General features: G+C 30.0%; 3 protein-coding genes across 6 annotated transcripts; 1 reads left to right on the top strand and 2 right to left on the bottom strand.

Annotated features, from left to right (window-relative positions):
- Positions 1-3,442: 3,442 nt before the first annotated feature.
- On the bottom strand, positions 3,443-5,162 carry LOC543986 (beta-1,3-glucanase). The gene is given in 2 exon segments (NM_001247869.2): positions 3,443-4,549; positions 5,066-5,162. Coding segments are annotated over 2 exon segments (1,011 nt in total). The 5' UTR covers positions 5,130-5,162; the 3' UTR covers positions 3,443-3,602.
- Positions 5,163-11,821: 6,659 nt separating this feature from the next.
- Positions 11,822-13,623, top strand: LOC101263050 (glucan endo-1,3-beta-glucosidase-like). The gene is made up of 2 exons (XM_004228464.5): positions 11,822-11,970; positions 12,577-13,623. Exons 1-2 carry the CDS (start codon positions 11,880-11,882, stop codon positions 13,530-13,532), a joined length of 1,047 nt encoding a protein of 348 aa, XP_004228512.2. The 5' UTR covers positions 11,822-11,879; the 3' UTR covers positions 13,533-13,623.
- A 6,050-nt stretch (positions 13,624-19,673) lies between these two features.
- Positions 19,674-23,821, bottom strand: ZAT6 (zinc finger transcription factor 6). 4 transcript variants are annotated; one of them, XM_004228465.5, is made up of 9 exons: positions 22,714-23,821; positions 21,499-21,681; positions 21,232-21,411; positions 21,037-21,140; positions 20,699-20,959; positions 20,473-20,614; positions 20,065-20,298; positions 19,903-19,983; positions 19,674-19,816 (listed from the first exon to the last, which is right to left on the bottom strand). In XM_004228465.5, exons 1-8 carry the CDS (start codon positions 23,535-23,537, stop codon positions 19,950-19,952), a joined length of 1,962 nt encoding a protein of 653 aa, XP_004228513.2. In that variant the 5' UTR covers positions 23,538-23,821; the 3' UTR covers positions 19,674-19,816; positions 19,903-19,949. The 4 variants fall into 4 exon arrangements, with proteins under 4 accessions (XP_004228513.2, XP_010315050.2, XP_069152410.1 ...); XM_010316748.4 differs by having other exon boundaries at positions 20,065-20,301; positions 22,714-23,602; XM_069296309.1 differs by having other exon boundaries at positions 19,674-19,812; positions 22,714-23,602.
- Between the last annotated feature and the right edge of the window lie 2,217 nt (positions 23,822-26,038).

Below are 26,038 nucleotides of genomic sequence, written 5' to 3'. Positions count from 1 at the left end.
TAAAAATATGATTCATTGAAGTTTTATCATTTCCAAATTTTATGTATGATTTTATTAAGTATATTATTATTGTTGATTTTGAAAAATATCATCTAATTTGAATTAAAATAAGTTTTATTTTGTTTTAATTATTATCGTTTCTATTTGATATTTCAATTATTTGCTTGTATCGTATCGTATAAATAAACATGAATTTAATATAATCAAAAATTACATTTGAATGACAAAAAATAACTACTATAGATTAAAGAATGGAAAAGGTCAAAGAAATCTTTTAAATATTTATTCTGATAAAATAACAATACATGTTTTTTTTTTTATAAAAAACATTAAATGAAACAAGTCAACAAAAGTAAACCAGCACACCTAATATAAAAATCAAAACAAATTGTTGATTTTTATTAAAATAGATATTTTGATTTAATTGTACCTCATAGCAAAATGTTGCTATTTTGCTTTTCTTCTAGTGAAAGTCACTCTCGTTTTCTCCCCCGCCTCTCTTGCTTTTATACGAATGCAAATGTATAAAAGTGTTCATGTTTGTATAAAACGAGAGAAAATTGTATATATATACATATATTTTCGTTCCCCTCTCTCCCTCTCCCAGATTTCGCTCACTCACTCGAGAAATTATATAACTGCTTTCTTTTGTATATATAGAGAAATTATACAACTGCTTTCTTTTGTATATGTATAGTGAAATATACAAATTAATGTTTGCTATAAAACTTAATTATACAAATTATAACTATAATATACAAATATAATTTTTATGTTTGCTATATGTGAACTTAATTTTTTACATTGGTAAGTTTTCATTGACTTTTTTGATGGAAAATTGCATATATGAATATTGATATCAATAGATTCGTACACTCACATGGATTAGAAGCACTCAAAAGCTTGAAGTATGCAACTACCTAGGTATACACAAATAAAATAAAATAAAATCAATACCATAAATCAATATGATATGACACTTTTATTAGAGGAAAGATACTCAAAATTATTACCAACAAAATCCATAGAGTTATTCTCGAATCTTTCTTTAACTACCAACTTTAGGTATTTCAATTCTTCAATATCATTTTCATCAAAAGTTTCTTTACCTCTAAAGGTGTTTCTTACTTCTTCTTGAGCTCTGGTTATTACATTTGGATTCCTCATCATTTCCACCATGGTCCAATCAATTATTGCTTATGTGGCATAATCGAGAGATGACACTCTGTAGGACATAAATTGTCATGTAGGATATCACATATGACATGTGTGTTTATTTATTTAATTTTATACAAGTATAAATGACTATTTGTGAACATGCAAAATTGAAATTCATACATGTGATCTGAGATCAAGTTAAAGATTGTATTTATGTATTAGTTAGTATGCTTTTACAATACAAGTGCAGACTTAATTAAATAAGCAATAAGGCACGAGTATCCTTAGGTTATGACTGAAAACCCAAAGACACATTAACTAAACTAAGGTCTTATTTCCATCCTCTGAACTATTTTTAAAAAAACGTTTTGGCTTCTGTGTCACACACCATGACTCTATGTAGTAAGGAGCATTAGAGATGTTTGGATGTCACGTAAGTCAAAAAGGTGTATAATTTTTTTTTTAAAAAAAAAAAGATGGGTTCGGCGAGAGGAATAATAAAACCTTAGTTAGGTATTTCTGAATTTCGATCATAATCTAAGGGGATACTTATACTTTATTCCTTTAAATAATGTAATACTTACAAAAATAATAGCTTTGATGTTATCGTTGGTAAGTGGAAATTGAAGGCCTCTCTCTTTCATTAGTTTTAGCAATGCAGCAAAAATAATAGCTTTGATGTTATCGTTGGTAAGTGGAAATTTTACGCATTTGTCTCCAGTAATCTCCGTATGGAGAAAAGACAATATCGCTTCCATTATAACAAATAATCTCGGCAGCTAGAAGCGTAGGCCTAGATGCAAAAGCGAGGTCATGAGTTTTTAACACTTGTTTAACCACATTAGGAGAAGTAACAACAACTAGAGAAACTTAGTTGTTGATCATGTAGAATAACAACTAAGTTTACCCTAAGAAGAAGTTCAATTAATTGTGAAATTTAGTGATCATGTAGAATAATCAAAAGTCATATAAACGTATCTAATGGGGGATGAATAAATTTCTAATCTAGAGTAGGTGATGGAAAAAAAAATATGAGAAAAAAATGGTTGATTACATTTAATGGTTGATTTTAAACTATACTTTTCTTCTCAAAGAAAATGGACATGTAAACTCAATAGTTATTGTATATCAATTTTGTGATTGTTGTAGATATTTATAAACTGTAAATCTTGAATCTTTAACTCGAAAGAAATTCGATAATTTAGAAGGAAAATAACAATATTACATTTTTGTTTAATTTATATTAAGTATATATTTAATTTTATATTTATTTAATAATATTTATTGTTGAAATGTCGATATTTAATATAACACACATTCATAGAGTCAATGAATTTTACAATACGAAAATAATGGCTATTTCCATTCAGTACAAGGAAAAGGTCAAATTATTTTATATTAAGTGAAATTGAGCAATTTTGCATGTCTAATATAACTATCATCGTTAAGAAAAAATATTTATATTCCACTTGTTTCAATTATTTTATTTTTAGTCTGTTTAAAAAAGAATTAAAAAATTGAAAGTATATATTCATGATTTTGAGATGATGGGTGCATTATAATGAAAAGGTGGATCTAAGATATTAATTTGATTGATTTAACATTTAGGTTTTTATCACTAAAAATAGTTAAAATTTTAAAATTATAGGTCTAAAATTATTTTTACCTATCTAAACCACTTTAAGAAGCGTTACCCAATTTTAGAAAGGAAAAAATAAAACGGGATAAATAAAAGATTCAAATTTCTAACTTCATTTAGAGAGGTGCACCAAATCATAACCGCACAGTAGATACTTCAACTATGAATTCACATACCTATATTATGTTTTAAAAAAGTATAATACTATTATATATGATTTCAGGAGGAAAGCATTAATTCACTAAACCCGGTGACCCGATCTTGAATACACCTCTAACCTTCGACATAAATAAACTTGTCATGCTAAGGTGCTTTTTGGGAGTTATTTTTCTTTTTTTGACAATTCTTTAATTTTAACTTTTCATATAACATGTTTAAGATCACAAGATTAAAGGACATATTGATATCTACATATCTTTAACTCACAAAATTCAAACAAAAATTCTTTACTTTCTTAAATTTCTTGTCAAATCAAAATCAGACAGACAAATTGAAACCTATACGAAGAACATAAAATTTATATGAACACAAAGATGAAGTTTTGAAAATATGAAATGAAATAATTCTTTGAGCAACATTGTAGAGAAAGATTGGATTTAAATAAAATTGATGGTTATAACCAAAGAACAAAAGGACAAAACCCTTTCAATTAAAATACCTATCTTATTAAAAATACTTCAATATTAATGTTATGATATCAAGGAACACAAAAGAGGCCATACATTTTTCTCACATATACTATCATTTATTGATTATTCATATACATAACATAAAATATCTATATATTGATTATAATATGGTATCATTAATCAAATTTGAGTTGATACTTTGGCCTCTGGTCAGGTTTAAAGAGTCCAAAATGTTGCTCACTTGGTTTTCCATCCTTTCTATTTTCATCAAACATGGCGAATAAATAGGTTTCTATAGTCCTTCCTGGTTTCTTTGGTGTTCCTGCCCCTCCTTTCACATGATTAATCAAGTTTGTATAATAAGTCATCGCGTTTTCAAGAGTAGCGGAAGGGTGTCCTTCAGAAGGCCAACCACTTTCCGATACAATAATCTCAATATTTTGTCCTCCAAGTTTCTCAGTAGCAAAATACATTGAATCCACAAGGGCATCGAAAAGATTTTGATATCCTGCATCGTTTAGCCCTTGTTGCTTGAAAAGTGCATAAGGAAGAGGAACATTATCATCAGCATGGCCAAAATAAGGGTAAATATTGGCTAAAAGTGGAAGATTATGTCTTGATAGAAATCCAATTATGGGATTGATGAAACTTTTATATTCATCGCGAAAAATGCTATCTCTAGGTGGGTAGGTGTTGGTTAAAAGCCCTAAATATGTCGCGGTTGAGACCTTGATTTGATTTTGCAACCCTGCTGATGATAACGCGTTGTAAATATTTTCCATTGCTGGACCAACAAATCGTGCGTATTTACCACTGTCTCTACCTGGATCAACTTCGTTTCCAACGGCTATATATTTGAATTTAACATCCGGAAAATGATTTCTTATATTATCTTGAACCCAACCGTTGGCGTTTGAAGGAGTGGCTAGGGCTTCAAGATCTTGATTTGGGACATCAAGAATTATTTCGATGTTACTTCCTTTGAGGGCATTAAAGACATTTGTTTCTGGAAAGTAAATTCTCATTTTCTTGATGTTATTCGAATTATATAATTTTATGACATCTTGATCCGATGGTAAATTATTGGCAATTTTTCCATAACATACTCCGATAGGCTGCGCTCCTACATTATGACAAAAAAAAGAACGTCAAAATAATAGTAACACAACAATAATAACGCTTAAATGAAAACAAGTTGATGTCGATAATGTGAATCTTTACTAATTATAAAATTAAACATAAAAAAATCTCTAATGGTTGGTTAATACGTCCATAATTAACTTATTTGTAGATGTCACAATTGCGTAAGACCATTAAACCTATTTTTTAATGTCCTTATCACTAGGGCCTAGAAAAAAAATATATATACATATATATATATATAGTGTTATTTAATATGACATTTATATAAGTAAATAATGTGCATGCATGAGACAAGCAAAGGGCGATTCATTTGAATTCAGTACTTCTAATACGGGACATAAATATATGTATAAAACGTTACTAAAATTGAAACAAATAGTAGGTTTCCAAAATTTTAAATACAACGAGTTCAATACTGAAATTCCTAAAAACTGAACTTAGAAATTTAAATCTTGAATTTGTCTAATTGTACGTGAGTTGTAGGTAAGAGATTTACCTGTTATTCGGATTAGAAGCCCAACAAGTAAAAGGGAAGCTAAGAGAGAACTTAGAAAAGCCATAGCAAATTTGGAATTGAGAAGAGTAAGAAATAGTTAGAGGTGAAATTGTGTGTTAAGGTAACATAAAATTGCTTCTTATATAGGTAATAAGATGAAGAAGAAGAAGAAGAAGACCAAGAAAGGTAGTGTGGAAAAAGCCAAGTCAAGTTGCCCTATAAAGAAGTTTAATGAATAGTAAAATTTAGTCAAGTAGAATAACCAAGTCCAAGTGGAGATGAAGAAAGTTCAAATCTAGTGAGTAGGTGATGGAAAATTTTAAAAAAAAAGGTTGATTCCATTTAATATATGGAAAATTAAACAACCAACTATGTGAAGTTGAGTAACTTAATTTGCCTTCATGTTAGGAACAAGTCTTGTTTTTTACCCTTTGGTTCCTAAATAAGCTTTAACTTAAACGAAAAATGTATCTATTTATACCTTATCTCAATCTTTGCAGGATCGAGAAGTTCGTTTCAAATAGACTTTTACTATAATCAGTCTTTCACACCTTCTCACTAGTGCATCCTCACTCCTAGCTAGTCTTTATATATGTCTGAATTATCTTAATCTTGCTTCCATTATCTTCTGTGTCATGGAGGTCACTACTCTCACCTTATCTCGGCATGTATAGCATTGTTAATAATCATATCTCTCTTAGTATATTTCTCCACTAATCCGTCTGAACATCCTTATATTTGCTACCCTCATCTTTTGAACGTGGACATTCTTGGGTAGCCAACACTCACCCTCATGCACTAGTGTTGGTCTAACATAACTATCACTTTGTAAAACTTATCTTTTAATCATTGGCAACAGGCAACACATTCATATCACACTTAAATACCCCGGTGGTGAGCTTCTTTTTACTCACACTGCTTTAATACAATATGTAACGTCATCATCAATTGCTCAGTTTCCTTAAATTAAAGACAAGATACTTGCGGTTTTCTATCTTGAGTATATTACTAGTGTATATCTTTACTTCCACTCTATCTCATGCATCAAGTTACAAAACTTGCACTCTGGGTGTTCTTTCTTAGCCCTGCTTAACTTGAAACCTTTAGATTCCATGGCTCTCTCCAAACTTTCAATTTATCATTAACTTCACTACACGACTTGACAAATTATAAATACTATGTCATCTACGAATATCATATCACAACACCTCCCCTTTTATATATCATCCCAATATAGTCATCACTTAGGCATAAATGAATATGACAAGCTAGGGTTAATCCATGGTGCAATCCCATCACAATATTGGGAAATATTTTAAGTCATCTCCCATTTTCCTAACTCAGGTTTTGTTTCCACATACATGTCTTTAATAACCTTAATGTAGACTCCGAACATCTCTAAAAGATCTCCCGGGCGAATTTATCATATATCTTCTTAGGTTAAAAAATACCATGTGTAAGTACTTTCTCTATTTGTTTCTATATTATATTGATCCAAAAAAAAAATTTAAAGATCGATGACTTGTGTAGTCGAACGCTCTAACATAAATTTGAATTGGTTTCCTCTATAATTATTTTGACCTTAAACTTTTTTAAGAAAATATTATTAAATTTTATATTCCTTTAAACACCATCACATAATTTAACACAGAGAGACTGTTGGGTATTAATTGTCCTGAGTTTCTTATCATAATAAATTTTCATTTTTCTAAAAGGAAAACGTAAGGTCTTTATAATTAGCTAGTCTTTTTCTTGTAGGAAAAGGCTTCGGACTTTCTAAATAAAGGTTTGTTCTTTCAAGTTAATCAACATTCACAGTGTAGTCTTAGGGACTTGGAGAAATTTGATTAGGGAAAGAATACAAAAGATTGTTCATCTCCTTTGTGGATGTAGGTTGGTGTACCGAACCACGTTAAATCTTCGTGACTTTTAGTATATTTAATTTCTCGTTTGTCTCCTTACTTATGATTGATCTTTTCGAGGTTTGCTTTGTTAATTTTCGCATGACACCTAATTATTTTTCGGTGCTAACATAAAGTAGACAAGAAGAAGAGGGCAAGGAAGAAAGTGTTAATTAAAAGTATAATTTTTTGTATAGAATACCAAGTCATACCCTGTGAAGCACGTCATGGAATATCATATTAACTATTTAAAGTATATAATAATGTAATATTTGTCCATATGAAGAAAATATTAAAATTTAAGTATAAAGTTCAAATCTAGTAGTGTGATGGAGTCGATGAATTGTACGTACCATAATAAATGGTTGTTCAATTGATCAATACGAGGAAAAAACTCAATTGAGCAATTTTTTCCTTGTTTTTCCAAGTATGACGTTTGGTACTTATATTGAAGTTCGATTAATTTAATTTTAAATCAGGTAAAATCATCTTTTAAAATTAATTATTTTTGTTTATTATATATTTCTTCCTTTCTTATTCAATTTTCATCATCTTCATCAAATTTGATATTAGGCATAAGTATTCCTACACTATGACTGAAATTTCAGAAATTTTTCTTAACTAAACTAACATGACATTCAAACATTTTTCACTCACCTCAACTACGTAGAGTCACAAAGTGTGTCACGTAAATCAAAAGATGTATAAAATTACCAAAAAAAAAAAAGTTAAAGGGTAATAAGACCTTAGTTTAATTAAGATATATCTTTGTCATTTCGATCATAATCTAGGGATGGTTGTGTCATATCTCAATTTCTATATCTTTTGCTAATAATACTAAATTGGATGAAAAATATAACTATGGCTAAGATAAAATTGGAAAAAAAAATACCGCTGTATTTTATCGTAACAATTATAAATCTTAATAAATCAGTTGATTAACCATCTAAACATTCGTCTTATTAATGAGGTTTCAAATCTCCATCTTTTAATTTCGTTTCTCATTTTCTTTTTCTCTATATTTTTTGGAAAAATTAAGTATTCTCACTAATGAAGACAATATCAATCACAATACAATGAACTTGAACAAAACGCTCAATCTAAGAAAAGTCATATTTTTTGCCCTATCAATTTATGCTAATAAAATAGTGGGGCTTGTTAGGTAGCATAATTGACTGATTTTTTTAACATATATATAGAATTGTGGATGTTTATTTAATATTCCTTTGATTTTTATAATAAGTTTGTAATCAAATATAGTTTGCAAATGAAGATGGGAGGCACATCTAGTTCAAGACTTTTCAAGTGAATATAGAAATATCATGTGCATACAAAAATTGTAACTTATTTAAAGGTTTAAATTATTAATTCTCTAAAAATCATGTCTAGAATATATTTATACTATTAAAAAAAATCTGAATTTCTAGGGGATTAAAAGTATGAAGAAGAAAAATGAAGTGTGGCGTTTACTATACGTGCATAACAAAATATTTTAACCATATATAGCGTAATTTTTCAACAAATAAGATTCGGATGAACCCTCTTGGGTCAAGCTCTGCCCCAGAATCGTGTTAGGACCGAAAATAAGTATGTGTAAATGCGGAAGCTAGCAAAGCGAACCTTGAAAGATCACGAGTAAGAAGACAACGAGAAATATACCCAAAGACACAAAGATTTGACGTGGTTCGGTCAATCGACCTGCGTCCACAAAGGAGATGAGCAGTCCACTATAAATATGAGAGTACAAAATACAGAAAGAACAACCTCAACCAATTCACCTGGAATATATAGGAGGTTCACACAAGTGATAACGTATCAAGCTTGTGACCCAAAGCCTTAAAGACTACATTGTGAATGTTGATTAAATTAGAAGGAACATTCCTCTATTTATAGAGTCCTAAACTTTTTCCTACAGAAAAAGAATTAGTCAATCCAAAACATTTTTTCTAAAAGGAAAACCTATTTATAGTAAGAAACTTAGGGCAAATAAAACCTAATAAATCGGACGCGACACTTGTAACGACCCTCTTAGTCGTTTTAGAAATTTCAACTATTATTTTTTTATATTAACCTTTTTAGTAGATTTTATAAATAATTTATATGACTTGTAAGAATGAGTGACACGATTTTTAAATTTAATAAAAGATTTTTTTGTTGCTAATAATAATGAAAAAAAAAAGAAAAAGGAAATTAATTAATTAAATAAATAAAATAAAATAAAAAGAAAAGGGGCAAAGTGCCTAAACTTATAAAATGCCTGTGACGGCTTATTTGAGGGGGAAAAAAACGATTTGAAAAAGAAAAAAAAGGCAGAGAAGAAAAGAAAAGAAAGGGAGAAAAGAAAAAGGAAAAGGAGGAGAAAAATCAATATTTTCATCTCAAGGCGTCAAGGTAATTATTTTCATCCTTTCTATTAAGTTTTTATGTAATTAGAAGTAGATTTTTAGATTACAACGTGTATAATTTACACTAATATGTGAAACTAATTTTAATTTTGTGTACATGTATGCATATGTTATTTAGCATAAATTTCACCTTAGTCATTAAGTAATTATGACCAATTGTTGATGATCATGAAACAATTATTGGGAAGGGAGGTAAATAGACATGCAAGAAGCCTTCCGTATAAAAGTATTTCATGAAATATCTCTATTTTGGTGTTCAAATATGGGTGATATAAATTGGGATCAATTTGAGATCCTTTTAATAGTTTCCATATTATCATTTAAGTTTTGATATATTAATATATATAATTAAGTATTAGGTATATGGTATTAAGTGAATGTCTTAAGATTTATGATATTGAAAAGAAATTAAAAATTTAATCCTAATCTTGAAATTTAAGAACTTAATTATAAATTTGCGTGAGTTTTTTTTGGTTTAGTCTAGACACGTGCAATATGTGTGTTGTTAACTTCGAAACTTATAGTGTTTAATTATTTGAATAGACTAGATTTTATTTGGAAGTGCAACAAAGGAGGAAGGCTAAAGTCCCGAAGTGATTGTTCGATAAATTGAGGCAAGTGGATTTCTAAACTCTTGTTAAGTGTATGAAATGTGTGTATTTCCTTGTGGTATATGTTGGGAGTAACGGGATTGGTGATGGGTTGACTTATCCACATTGATTAATTCTAATGATGAAAAGAATGGGGATAACAAAAGGCAATGTGATTAATTGTTTATGTCTGTTGTGTTGAGAAAGGGTTGAAGGCTTTTTGAATCATTGTTGATGTAACTTCATGTTTGTGTGGTTGTGAACTGTGTGATGTTATGGAAATGGTCATCTCCTCATTATATGTGTGAACTTGTCATCTGCATTATTCTGAGGCATTGGTTGTGACAAGTGTTATGTGCATTGAGAAAGAATGGATACTTAAGAGGATGTACCATTTCGAGGGACGTATCGCGCGCCGCGATGGTTACTGTTATCGAGGGTCGTGTCATGCGTCGCGACAGATGCATGGACAGATATGTCCCCCATGGGTCCCGGACTGAGAGACAGCGGGTGTGTATCACTAGGTCAGACATGCATCATTATAATTGACATTGCATTCCATTACATTGCACATACTTATCATTAGTGAACTTGATATTGTGTTTTGCTGATCTAGTGATTGCCTTTTTGCGGAACTTGTGATTGTTGAATACTGAGCTTGTTATTGAGGATATATAATTTGTTGAAGTGTGTTATTGAGGATATGTAAATTTGTGGAAGTGTTGCTATTGAGGATATCTAATTTGTTTAAGTGTTGATGTTGAGGAAATATAATTTGTTAAAGTGTTGTTGTGGAGGATATGTAATTTGTTAAAGTGTTGTTGTGGAGGATATGTAATTTGTCTAAATGTTTTTGTTGAGTTACGTTCTATGTAAACTGTGAGTTGTTAGGTTGGGCTGATGTTTATGCAGGTTGTAGTTGTGGAGGTTCGGTTGGGGGTGGTAGGAGTACCCGTATTTCATTTCCTTAGCTTGTGTTTAGACGTTTACTTGCTGAGTACCGTGTAGTTTGGTACTCACCCCTTGCCTCTACCAATTTTTGTAGGTTATGAACCTGGATTTTTGTTGTACTTGTCATTCTTTTCTTTTCCGAGGCTTCTTGGAGATTTGTCAGGTAGCTGTTTCCATCGCAGCAGACTTTCTTCTCCTTAATTATGATTTTGTTCTATTCTAGAAACAAGTTCATTTGAGACTTGATTTTTCTTTTGAATCAATTGTAATACTTTTGAGGCTTGTATACGTGACTACCAGGTTTTGGGGGTTTTATTAAGTTACTTATATTTTACTTTCGCACTTTATTGTAATGGTTGAGTTTTAGGCTGACTTGTCTTGGTGGGATAAGACGAGTGTCATCACGCCCATTTTTGGGTCGTGACAACACTAACTTAATTTTGGTGGTTTCCTTGATCATTTAGCTCGAAATTCACTTAATTATCAAAATACACCAATATAAACATAATCTCTAGAAATTAATACTCCAAAAAAACTATGAAATAATTGTAAGCCAACCATCAATTATCAACTTAATTATCTCAAGTTGTGTGAAATGAAATTATCAGTTCTTTTTATCAAAATTATTTGTTGTCATGTGTCATGTTGTGATGACCTAATAAACAATCATCATGCAAATATATTAAATACAATCCATTTTTTTCCTTGTACAATTCCATATACCTCCATCACTTTTAGGTTACAATTTGTGCATAATTTCTTCAATTTTGACAAAATTGCACTAATTATACCATGTAGTGCTTCACTTGGTATGGTTGGATTTTCCAACTTTTAATTTTGTATCTATAATAAAAAAAATAAAAACAGCGCTAACGAACGAGAAAAGAAATGTGTTTTTAATGTTTTCCTATATAAGAAGCAATAAAATGTTTTTTTGTTATACAAATTACATGTTCCATTTTATTCTATGGCTTTGTGCTACTTGTTCACTAAATTTGGTTTGGTTGCAATTATCTTTGTACTTATTGGGTTGTTGATGTGCAATGTCCAAATGACAGGTCTTTTTCTTTCTCTCTCTACACATACACGAAATAAAGGCGAATTCATAATTTAGAAGGATTGAATTAAGAGTAGTACGTTATTAATAAATCTCTAATTATTCGGATAATATTATTTATTTTGATTATTATATGTGATTGTTATAAGATCTGAATATAAAACTATTTTATTTTTGTCTAACAATCGTTTTTGACATTTTCTTGTTGGATATGATTTACCTGAGTCAAGACTCTGTTGGAAATAATCTTTTTAACTTGATAAGGTAGAGAAGGTTGTGTACATACTCACCGTGCTCCCCGAATTTCATTTATGGAATTACACAGGATACGTCTTTGTCGTTGTTGTTTTGACATTATTTTCTCTTTCTTTTCCCTTCTAATATTGGAGTGTGTTTTGACATCATTTTTCTCTTTCTTGTTTCTTCAATATGATTCACTTCAGTTGAAACTTTATCGAAAACAGTTTATTTACTTTCACAAAGTAGGAGTAATTAAGGTCGCGTACATACACATATCTTCTCTAAATACTATTTGTGAAATTACACGGAATATGTCAATTATTGTTATTTTGACACCCTTTTTCTTTTCTTTTCCCTCAATGTATAGGAGCATATTCTAATATTGGAGTATGTTATGGAAAAATTGCCAACAATTTACCATCAGATCAAGATGTCATAAATCTATACAAGGCTAATGGGATTAGAAAAATGAGAATTTACTATCCAGATACAAATGTATTCAATGCTCTAAAAGGAAGTAACATTGAAATAATTCTTGATGTCCCAAATCAAGATCTTGAAGCCCTAACATTTCCTTCAAATGCTAATAGTTGGGTTCAAGATAATATAAAAAATCATTTTCCGGACGTTAAATTCAAATATATATCTATAGGAAATGAAGTATCTAATGGTCAAATTTCCAAATTTGTTCTTCCCGTGATGAAAAATATTTACAACGAGTTATCAGCAGCAGGGTTACAAGATAAGATCAAGGTCTCAACTGCGACATATTCAGGGCTTTTAGCCAATACCTACCCACCCAAAGATAGTATTTTTCGCGAAGAATTTAAGGGTTTCATTAACCCTATAATTGAATTTCTAGCGCGAAATAACCTCCCAATTTTAGCCAATATTTACCCTTATTTTGGCCATATTTATAACATGGTCGATATTTCACTTTCTTATGCCCTTTTCAACCAACAAGATGAAAATTCGATAGGATATCAAAATCTTTTCGATGCCCTTTTGGATTCTATATATTTTGCTTTAGAGAAAGCCGGAGGACCAAATGTGGAGATTGTTGTATCGGAAACTGGTTGGCCTTCTAAAGGACACCCTTCAGCAACTCTCGAGAATGCTCAAATTTATTATAGAAATTTGGTTAATCATGTAAAAAGCGGGGTTGGAACACCAAAGAAACCAGGAAGGATCATAGAAACTTATTTATTTGCTATGTTCGATGAAAATCAAAAGCAAGGAGAAGTCACAGAAAATCACTTTGGACTCTTCTATCCAAATCAAACTGCAAAATATGATCTCAAATTTATGTATAGTGATAATTAACAAATTAATAATCACTCAAATTTATGTATAGTGATAATTAACAAATTAATAATCACTCAAAGTATGATCTCAAATTTATGTTTTTCCCTCATATGCAAATGTCTTCATACTTTTTCTTTCTGGTTGAATTCTCGTATAATCACTCAATTGATATATAGTAATTATAATTTTATAAAGTCGCCTTTTTTGTTTATCCAATTCACATGATCTTTGATCATTTTCAAGTGACGACTCTATCAATAAAATAATTCATATTCAATACTGGAAAAAAAACCCTTTTTTTTATCGATCGTAAGAAAAATAGGTTTTACACGCACCACTGATCGAATAAAAAGAGGTTGGAAATAAAATCAATTTAGGCCCATATGGCCATAACAAATATTCCACCCTAATAGTGTTAAGGCCATGATTGAAGCTTCATATTGTTTTTGCAATTTGGTACCCACAACAATGAGTGATGTTGGATTATTCTCACAATACACATTGATTTTAAGTTTTCAGTCTTATAACCCTACTATTTTTTATTATAGAAATATTCAAAAATTTGATATACAACATTATACAAATAATAATAATATGAAAAACTCAAATCTATTCTAATTTACTTCGCGTTTAAATTTTGAACTCCTCTAGAATTCGTAACGAATTGTGGAATTTGTAGCTCCATGATGGTGGAGCCTCTTTAGACAAAAGAAAATTATATAATATATATATATATATGTATATGTATACATATATGTATATATATATATATATATATACACACACACACATATACATATACATATACATATACATATACATATACATATACATATATATATACATATACATATATATATACACATATATATATATATACATATACATACATATATACATATATATATATACATATACATACATACATATATATATATATATACATATACATATATATATATATATGCGTGATACCTCATTTATTTTTAAAATATACGGGGTAAATATATGTACTAACTAATGAGATATATATATATATATATATATATATATATATATATATATATATATATATATATATATATATATATATATATATATATATATATATATATATGCGTGATACCTCATTTATTTTTAAAATATACGGGGTAAATATATGTACTAACTAATGAGAGATAGGAATATAACCTAATTTGATATACATTCACACATTTTAACAAATCAAAAAAAAAAACGTAAGAAAAAAAAGGATCTTTTATTGTTATAATTTGAAATTATATATTATATAGAATTAAATATTATTTTCAAGTCTTTTTAATATAAAAAAAAGTTATTAACTTTTTTGTTTAGTGACACAAAATGCACTTTCTTTTCAAATTGTCGAATTTTTGTTTCAATATCTCTAAGTTATAATCAATTTTATTTTTCAGCAAAATTCTTTTTATAACCACTAGAAAGTAGCTATGATATGTACATATTAGAAATTCACAACTAATATTTGGAAAATTTGAATATGTCCTTAAGTTTCTTTTTAATTTTTTAAGTTTTTAGTTAAATGATAATATAATTTTATCTGATGCTTTAGAACTTTCAATTAAAAAATATTGTATATTAATAAGATTTTTGAAAATAAGAACAAAGGTATCATATTGCAACAAATTACTGATATTTTATAAGCTAAGAATTTTTCATGTAGTTATATATATTATATAATGAATACTTACACTTTGCATACATAGATATAAACTATATAAATATAGGGGTATGCAAAAAAAACTATAAACACACAGGGATAGGGATGGCTTGTTCTATAGTAAGCGTTTGATGGTGTAAAACAAATGTTTTTTTTCGAAATACACGTGAAAAGAATTATTATAAGATTGTGTATAAAAATATAAAAAAAACAGAGTAAACAATTTCTTGAGATAATTAGCATCCTCAAATTTGGTATAATTTTTACCAAAGATGCAATCATTGATTTTCTCTCTAGACTATAAAATAAAATATTTTGAGTAATCATATTCGGTCCCACTCTAGTCCTAGTTTTTCGAGAAAGGGAAAAGAAAGGTCATTTTATTTTCTTTATCCTTTGTTAATAGATTAAAAAAAAGTTATGAATCTAAGCAAAATAAATTCTTATAATTTATAAAAGATCATTTTCTAAATTTACTAATATATCACGCGAATCTCGATTAAAATTTGTTAATGTTAACATAAATTGGAGCATGTTAATATCAATAAGAGCACACTGCTACAACATGCACTAAGCTACATATTATTTTGTTAAACTTCTTTTAACAACTCTTTGTCGGAAAAAACTTATAAGAAAAGAATCAAAAATGAATAGAATTATAATCACATTATTTATCAATAAAGTATACTTTTCTTATGTTTATCGTGTGACTGTGGATGTTTTTATTGTATCAAAAAAATTTATTTTAAACAAATTGACACGCCTAATGAGATAATTTCTGTCTTTTATATCTTGGGTTGAAGAACCTCAAAATTATTCAAATAGAAGTCACTCCAAAAAATATTATATAGTTATTATGATCTCATAAAGTCAAATAATTTTTAATCTCAATTTTCTTCAACAACAAAAATAATCATATGAGAAATCAATTCAGCTTCAATTAAAAAAAATGAAATTAAATGTTTAGTTTAATAACACGAATTTGTTATGAATCGAAAAAAAAACTACACAATATTTTCACTACTCATAACTACACATTGACGATGGAAATAAAACTAAATTGTAATTTTCATGCCCATATGGCCATATATATGATAGTAAGATGGAAGGCACGTAAGGTTAATATATACTGTATTGATCCACTCAATAAATTATATCTTATATTTATTTTTTTTAGAAAATGATCGAAAGCCCCCCACCCCCCAACCTGTACTTGAAATCCTAATTACACTACCCAACTTCACGGGTGTCTCATTACCCACCTAAACTATATTTTTATCTATTTTCCACCCACCTAAGTGTTGACCTGTCATGGGAGGTGTTGTCACCGCCTCTAGGCGCGTTTGAAGCAAAATTTGACGAAAAATTTCCCCCTTCTCCAACAGTCATCTTCCCCACTTTTAAATACCCATTACTTCTTCTTCCCCCACCATTAATCCTTGTTTCTTTAGTAAAAAATTCACGAATTCCTCTCAAAATCATGTAGGTTTTAGTTGTTAATGTTCATTTGTACTTCAAATCTTGAATTTAGGATTTGTAATCTGATCTAATTTCTTATTTAGGTATCTAATTAGAAGTTTGAATTTTCTCGAAATTCATCAAAAATGGCAAATGAAAACTTGAATACGCTTTGTATGGATGAATCAGACTCAATGCTCAACGTTGTAGTGAGATGCAAACATGAAATTTTGCTGAATTTGCAAACTTCTTGATCGAAATTAAATCCGGGAAGAAAATTTTTGTGATATCACTTGATAATGCAGAATCGTCTGATGTAAATGCTCTTACTTTTGATGATGCAAAATCGTTGATAACCAAAAGTAGAGTAGGATATGAAAAGAGGATTTTTGTAATTTTCTTGCTTCCTTTGTTCTTCTTTCAGTTTAAGGAGAAATGGGGGGGGAAAGCAAGAAAAGGGAGAAAAAGAAGAAATGAAAGTTTCTAGGTGTGGGTCTCAGTGCGTGGAATCACGCAGCTTGACTTATTTGGTTTATGTGTTGAGGTCAGCACTTAGGTGGGTAGAAAATAGATAAAAATATAGTTTAGGTGGGTAATGAGATCCCGTGAAATTGGAGTGTGTAGTTAGTATTTCGGGTATAGATTGAAGAGGCTTTTGATCATTTTTTTTTTAATCAAGTATCAAAAGAATTAAACGACAATTAAAATAAAATAGAAGAAAGTGCATTTATTCTTGATAAGAAATATGGGACTTTACAAAATATATTTTTTTTTTAAAAATCATAGACACTATCAATGGTAGTAAAAGGTAATAAATACCCAATAAAATGATCGAATTGAAAACAAACTAGCTCGAAGGATGTTGCGTTTTAACTTTGTCTTCCGGGATCCACCACAGGTTGGGTTTGAGAGCCGTGTGATGGGTGACTATCCAGCACGGTTCGGAGAGCACTTTTAGTCTGCGCTTTTGAATGGAAGCTCCCCCCTATCAAGCAAGAAGGAAGCGGAAATCCTACGGGTTGGATTGCTCGTGTGTCCAGGGGACAAATCCTTACCACTCCTTATTTTTACTTATATATTACTCTCTTATTTTTATTTGTCACGTAGTCACTTTTTGAGAATTAAACTTTAGAGATTTTGACTAATATTTTAAAATATATTTTATTATCATATTAATTACAACAAATAGTAGTTTTATTTTTTTTTAAATGTAATCATAGTATCTACGATCACATTTTACACACCTCGATTAATTTAATAGGAATCTTACTAGAAACAATTTAATTTTCAAATACTATTTTTATCCTTGATGAAATAATTTTCAACCGTATAAATATCTAAGAATTATTTTAGACGGTAAATTTAAAAAAAAAACATTTTTTTCTTATACGTTATGTCAAATCAAACAATGTCACGTGAAATAGAGCAGAAAAAGTAATAATTTTTTCTCCACTAAAATTTTAATATGAAACTCATGACTATTGAATAGTTTACAATCTTTCTCTTTTTTTTCCAAAATTTCATTAAATCTATTTTCTTGAACTCATTGAACTTGGTGACTATTCTCAGAGGGATTTTCCTATATATATTTTTTTATAAAGGCATTAATAAATATAAAATGACTTAACATTTTACTAAGAAGCATATAAAAAAATACGATAAATAATTTGAGATAAAAAAAATACAAACGTTGGTAAAAACCATGAGAGATTAGAGTTCAACTATCAAACTAGACATAGTATGTGAAGTGATTTCTTTTTATTCGTCCAATACTAACACTATCAATGCTAGTAAAAGGTAAGAAACATTCATTTGAACATCATTCATTACTTTTACTTATCTAACCCCTTCGTTCTTACTTGTCACATTTCATTTCTCGAGAATCAAACTATAGTTGACTATGACTAATATGATCATAGTATTCAAAATCGGTTTTCTCATGCCTCAACTAATTTCATGAAAATTCTACAACCTCCACCCCCATTGTCAACCAAGATATGATAAGATGAAACGAATCAACGAGTATTTCCTCTCCGAGACCTCATAACTCTCAACCGGTTCAAAATACTATTCAAATGGAGGGATTTTAGTGAATAGTTGTTGGGGAAAGGAGCAAATTTGAGGGCACATGTGGACAGTAAGATTTAAAGTTAAGAATGACAAAACAGAAAGGACATCAGTACTCATAAAAACAAAAGGCCAAACATATATTGAAGTTTGAACAAGTCTTATAGGTACTCAAAAGTGGGAAGGAGCCTGCCTTATGGGTGATGTTGTGTGGGGTGGGTACCTTCAAATGGGTGTCAGTAGAGCCATGTGATTATATGGCCCTTTATCATTCATGTCCACATAAAGAAAAACACCTCAAAATGAGACAAAATAGTCCTCTAAAGTTACCTTTAAATGCATAAAAAAGAAAAAGTTTACTATTAACCCCCACACACACCCTCTACTCATTATGAATGATGAAAGATGAAAAAAAGTGAAATCTTTTTACTTTCTTTCGCTTCAATTTGTTTATCTTGTTTCGACTCGATAAAAGTTTAAATTAAAGAAAGTTGTTATGTGGTGAAAAATTGAAATGAAAGTAAGACAGACAAACGAAGCAAGGAGAAAGCATTCTTTCTTCCCTTCCCAAGTTTTCCCTTTTTGGATTCCTCATGGCTTATATTCAATCAATATTATACTCATTTAGTAGAAACATTGTAATCATCTAAAAGAGACTTTGAATTTTTTTTCATGACAAGGCAAATCTAAGAGATTTTTATCATTTTTCTACATCAAAATTTTACATTAAAGCAAGTTATGATTAAGAAGGCATAGAAAGAAAAAAAGGTACTAACAATATCTAATGGATACTACTACTATTACTAGACTTTGTTATGGTATTGTGTTCTGTGTGGTCCAGCACACAAACTACAAAGAGGGTACAAAAATAAACAAAAGAAAGGGACCCCATTTCCCATAAATCAGTTCATCTGTCATTTTTACCTATGCATTATGTATTTTTGTTGGTAAGTAGTATTTGTATTGATGATGGCAATAATCTTGAGGAGATCTTCCTTACAAATCTTTTTCTTCTGTTGTGTTTTTGGCTATACAGCTAGAGAGGGCTTTTACTACCTTGTATGTAAAGCTAGCAACCTTTCTGCATAAAAAAAACATAATGAGGATCTTGTTATGTATATATTTATATATAGACAAGACAGATTGAAAGTGAATCTAATAATTTACCGAGTTAATCCCCTTCCCTCGTTAACGATGATCAACTGGAACAACACTTAAGTTTCAGTGGCTTCTTGGCCAGATGTAAACCTGGTCAATGATATAACCTCACATTAAGTGCTCTATTGAAACCAAGCAAGAGAAGAACACAGCTGTTGTGAAGTACTATACCTTGGAACCTGAAAGTAACATGATTTGAGAGAAGCCATGTTGAAGGCAGAAGTGGTGGGAAGCATAGGGATATTGTTCATAGTAGTAGTAGTAGTAGTAGTAGTAGTAGCAGCAGGCATTGTTATTGCGGAACTAAAATCAGCTGCGGATGAATCAGTTGGAAATGCAACATGTTGTTCTGCAGCCGATTTTGTAGGAGAAGCGAATAGATTATCAGGAAGGTTGTGGTCAAAGCTGCTTCAATGACAGAGTTTTCAGATAATTAGAAAGAATCCGAGAAAGAATTGAACCAATACACACTACATAGCAAAGAAACATGAGCATCTTCGATTGGAAAACTAATTGAGAAGGCTTCAAAATATAGCAACATAACTGAAAACTTCACTTTGATAATTATAAGTTAAATACCTATCTTGAGGATCGGAGTCATCAGTATTTGAGGTCTGCTCCTTGCTGCAACTGCCATTTCTGTTATTTGTATGTGGCATCTCCTGATTCTCATTAGCTGCATTAGCTAGGGGGTTGATGGGTTCGTGGACGCCATTATTTTCTGCAGGAGAAAACAAATCAATCAATACTTGATATTAAAAAAAAAAACATAGAAAACGAAGAAGTGTTTGTTCCAAGTGTTTACCTGCTAAGGCTTCTTGGTTGATGCCATTAGACGAACAAACAAAACCCTGATGGTTTTGAAACTGAGTCTGCATATGGGAGGCAGATGGAACACCTGGAGAGACGACCCCGGGATGGAAGTGACTATTGTGATGGTGGTTCTTCATCAGTTGCAAATTCATTAACCTTCTGCCTTGAAACTCAATCGCTTGCTGCAGTTCAGCTTCCTGCTCCATTTTTCTTCTCAACATCATCTCATGCGGATTATAAAACATCCTTCCTCCTGCACAGAAAAGACACTTTTCAAGTGTCTCAATCGAACAATTGGAAGAAAAAGAGTAATCCAGCTTGCATTCTCACCAAAGGGAATATCATATAGCTCCCTAGACTCCATCCCTGAGGGGCTTAAACATGCTGAGAGCTCTTCTCTATCAATAGGCTGCTGCTGTAGATGAAATTGCTTCCTTCAATTCAATTGAGAACGGAATATTAGTCATGCAAGACGTATATAGCAGAAATCAATCAAAACAGAAGATAATGATCATAATTTCATACTTGTCTGGGATTTTTCCCTTTTCTTTGTATGGTTTAACGAGCACACGAGAATCACACACAAAATGAGGGTTGCCTTTGGCCAAAATTTGCTTCACAGTTTCGGGGTAGATGAATGTAACAAATCCAAACATCCGCTTCTGCTGATACGGAATTCTAACATCTTGCACTGGCCCGTACATACTTCATAACAAATCAAGGGCCACCTAAAGTTAATTCTTCATTCAACTTGATTTTCATTGATTAAATACAAGCAAGAAGAGCACAAACCTAAAGTAATTAGACACATCCTCCTCCTTGAATGTACTATCAGCAGGAAATGTCAAGTAAATTTGTCTCAAGCAAGAACTCGAATTTCCAACCAGCGCCATTGCTGAAAATTCATTTCTGTCGGGTAAGGATCGACCGTGTTTGTGGAACTCATCACTCATCATTAATGCTGCCGCAGCCGATCTGCAATTCAGACCATAAAAATAACAGCAACTAAGTAGGCATAGCCAACTTTCGATATTTCAACCTCAATAATGTCCCAACCCAAAATCTAAACAGTATGTAACAAAACCATGAGTTCTTTCTAGTCTACCTAAAAGAACAGCACAGGCTCACACTACATGGAGCAAGTAAATAGAATATAAAGCATCAGAATGTCATCATTACAGCCGGAATCCGTCACAAATTTATACAAAAATCTAAACACTCCATCCCAAACTAGATGGGATCATGCATATTAATCCTCAATACACATTTGACAATGTCTAAGCCATTTCATTCAATACTTGGTAACTTGCCTTTAGGGGCAAATCAGTGCCACCTAAAACTAGGATTTTCACAAAACCTCATGCCTATAAACTGACATATAAATCTCTAACCAAAACTGAAAATTAGTTGGTACACTATGCAAAAAATGGCAGAATCAAAACAATGCATCACCCAAAAATCCATTTTCAAGAACACACTAAAGTAGATAACTTTCTTCCAAATCAAAACAACACAAGAAAGTATCACCCCAATGCCACCAGCTAGCCCCAAAAATCTATAGTTTCAACTAATAAGGTGAAACTTTTTTCATCAACTCAGTTGAAATACTTAACCTCCCAGAGATCATAAGGCTTGGTATTTTAACTATTCATTACACAGTAGACACAGTAAGCTAGCATTTGGCCATAGATTTTGAGACTTTCATCTTCAAAATATCTGATTTGGCCATGAAATTAGATCAGATTTTGATATTCATCAAATATTTTCAAGTTCCCATAAACTTGCTCACATTAGATTTTGGGTTTTCAAAACTTCCACTCAAAAACTTCAAACTTCTTCCAACTAAAATGCATTTCCAAATCACAACTTCAAAAGCTCAAAATTTCAACACCAAAAATGTTCAAGTGTTGAAGCTATACCCACAAATTCAAGAAAACACCAAAACAACAACTTTACTCAAAACACAAGCAAAGAAAAAAACAATCTTTTTTACTCAATTAAAACTACCTTTGATTATCATTGTAAACACTCATGCATCTGTTGAAACCAAAAGGATGACGACCTCCAGAAGCCATAAACTGAGAAGCAGCAGCAAATCTCTGTTGCTGTAACGCTTTCACACGCATAATCTCATCAAGACAGTCAACATTCCCAGAAGACTCATCAGTTGAATCACCAAATCCACCATGCATAAACTTACAACTATTCCCATTCTTACAAAACCCTTTAGCATAATACATGCAAGGCCTCCAACCAAACCCACCATTTTCATCACACCCACCCCCACCACCAAGATAAACATCATTCACTGAACAACTCCTACGATGTAACTGTTTCTCTTGATTTTCCTCGCAAAAACCCATACCCATTGAATCACTTCTTCCACTCGGACTCATAACCGGGTCAAACAACTGTTCTTCATACCCAGAACCATTCACAACAGCAGCATACGACACTGGTCTCGGACTCCTTGAAAAAACCGGCGGTGACCCACCTGACCATGGAGAAGAAACTGGTGAAGACTGAAACCCATTGTTCGGAATCATGATTCTAGGTGAAGATTGAGGAAATGGGTTGAGTTTACTCGAACCAAAATGGGAAGAAGATGAAGGTGTTGAAGGTGCAGATGAACTGTTTGATAAAAGTCCTAAACGAGTTTTTGTTTGATTTATAGTAGAAATTAACATATTTTCTGGGCCAAATGCTAATCTTATCATCTCCTTATCACCTTGATCTTGTGTTAGCAAATAACACATGATTTTTGATGCATTTTCTGGATCCAAATTTTCAATTCTTGATAAAACTGTTCTTGTTGCTTCATATGAATCCATGGTGATTCTCTTTTCTTTTTTTTTTGTGCAGAGGTTTTAGGGTTTTAAATAGAGGTTTGATGAGAAAGATGATATAAAAGATTTTACAAAGGGTATTTTATCGATATCTCCGTTCGTTCCGAAATAAGTGTCGTTTTAATCGCAAAATAAATTTAACTATTATTAAGGATATTTTATTGATATTTCTATTTTAATCTAAGTGTTGTTTTAATTTTAAGAAAAAATCGATTATTATTAAGGGCATTTTATCGATGTATCTATTCCGAAATAAGTGTCGATGAAACAACAAAAAAAATTAGGCTATTATTGAGGGTATTTTATCAAGATTTCTCTCTTTTGAAATAAGTATCGGTCTAACAAAAGAAAAATTCAGCTATTATTAAGGGTATTTTATCTTTATCTTCGTCCCGAAATAAGTGACGTTTTAATCTTTAAAAAAAATCAACTAATTAAGGGTATTTTATCAGTATTTTCATCTCTAAATAAGTGTCAATTTAACAACAAAAAAATAGGCTATTATTGAGGGTATATTATCACGAACTCCATCTCGAAATCGTTTTAACAAAAGAAAAATTCAGCTATTATTGAAGATATTTTATCGTTATATTCATCCCGAAATAAATGTTATTTTAATCCAAACAAATTCAGCTATTATCTTGGGTACTTTATCTGTATCTCAATCTCGAAATAAGTGTCGATTTAACAACAAAAAAATAAGCTATTATTGAGGATATTTACCACGATCTCCATCTTGAAATCATTTTAACAAGAGAAAAACTCAGCTATTATTAAAAGTAATTTTTATCTATATATTCCACCGAAAATAAGTGTCATTTTAATAATAAAAAGAAATTAGCTATTATTAAGGGTATTTTATTAATATTTTTGACTCATCTATTTCAAAATAAGTTACAATTTTATTAGATAAAAAAATTTCTAAATTAAATGTCATTTAAATAAAAAAAACATTGCTATTATAGGGGTATGATATCAATATTTTTGTCCCAAAATAAGTATGACTTTATTATAAAAAAATAAATAGAGGAGATGTTCTATTAAGATAATATCTTTTGTTCCAAAAATATTGTATTATTTACACAAATTAAAATATGGATATTTGAGGGGATATTTTATTAAGATAATATTTTTTTCGTACCAAAATAAGTATTATCATTTTAATAAAAAATAAATTCAAATAATCAATTATATTCTATTTATTCGCTTTTACTTGTTAAACTTGAATTTTATATGTTTTTATAAAATAATACTCTAATTGATATAAATATTCATAAAAAATGCTTATTGTTTTTTTAATAAGTATCAAAAAGATAAGATAATATACCTATTTATTTTGAAAAAGAACAGATAAATTAATAGTACTATGATTAATATAGAAAAAAATGTTTTTTTTTTGTGTGGATTTTATTTTTGGGAAATTATTAAAAAAAGGATGGCAAAGATATCAACCATGTTATAAAAGGGAATGATAGGTTGGTCTTATATTCGTGCAATCATTATATACCTTATATTCTAAAGTATGTTTTTTTTATTTAAAATATTTATTTTTAATATGTATTTGAATTAATCATATTTCAAATTAAAATAAAAAATATATATATGCGATTATAAATTATAAGTTGCTATTTTTGATATTTGAGTTTCATGATTTGCTTTTTTAAATTTGGGTTCAGTCTCTACTTATTTCAGTTTGAGTTGGCAAATCAGCTTGAGATTGTTCGTAATGTTGGACTTTAGTAATGATAATTGATAGTTAATCCTTTTTCAATTTGAGAATCCGTCTTTTTATTGTTTGCGGTTCACAATTCAGTTCGATCGAGCTTTATGTAAAGTATTCTGCACGTAGTTGATTCAGTAAAAGTAATTTACTTAATTTTATATCGGATTGAAAAAAGAAATCATACACTCTCTCTTTCTTTTTAATTGTTGTGAAGGTATTGAGAGTGTGTTTATTTATCTATTTTCAATTTTTATATTCACACTTCCAATGCCAAATTCTTTTTTTTAAAAATTATGTTAAAAACTTAAGTTCAATCATCAATTCATTTAAGTATTATTATTTTTTAGTAACACAAAGATGATAAATATTTTGTTATCAATTTATAGATGCCACAATATATTCAACTAATGGAATATGGATGATGCTAAAATAAAAAAATTTAAAACATAAGAGACAAAATGGAAAAGGAATAAAAGGGTATTTGGTTAAACTCATAATTTTTAAATATTTTATAAATTCTTTCACACGTTTGATAAATATCAATTATTATTAGCCAAAATCAGAGAACTTATAAGTTACAAAATGTTTTGTTTGATTTAAAAAAGTAAGATTTTATCCTAATATTTTTTTATGAAATACTTCCTCCATAACACAACTTTTAATTATCTCTATCTACTTCTATATAAAAAATTAAAACTATATCATACTCTTCTTATCAACCACCACCCGTTATTTCATAATATATTGTAAGTATTGTACTTTA

This window comes from Solanum lycopersicum, chromosome 1 (genome assembly GCF_036512215.1).
Source record: "Solanum lycopersicum chromosome 1, SLM_r2.1".
NCBI classification, from domain to species: domain Eukaryota; kingdom Viridiplantae; phylum Streptophyta; class Magnoliopsida; order Solanales; family Solanaceae; genus Solanum; species Solanum lycopersicum.
This window is presented reverse-complemented; position numbering and strand designations above follow the sequence as displayed.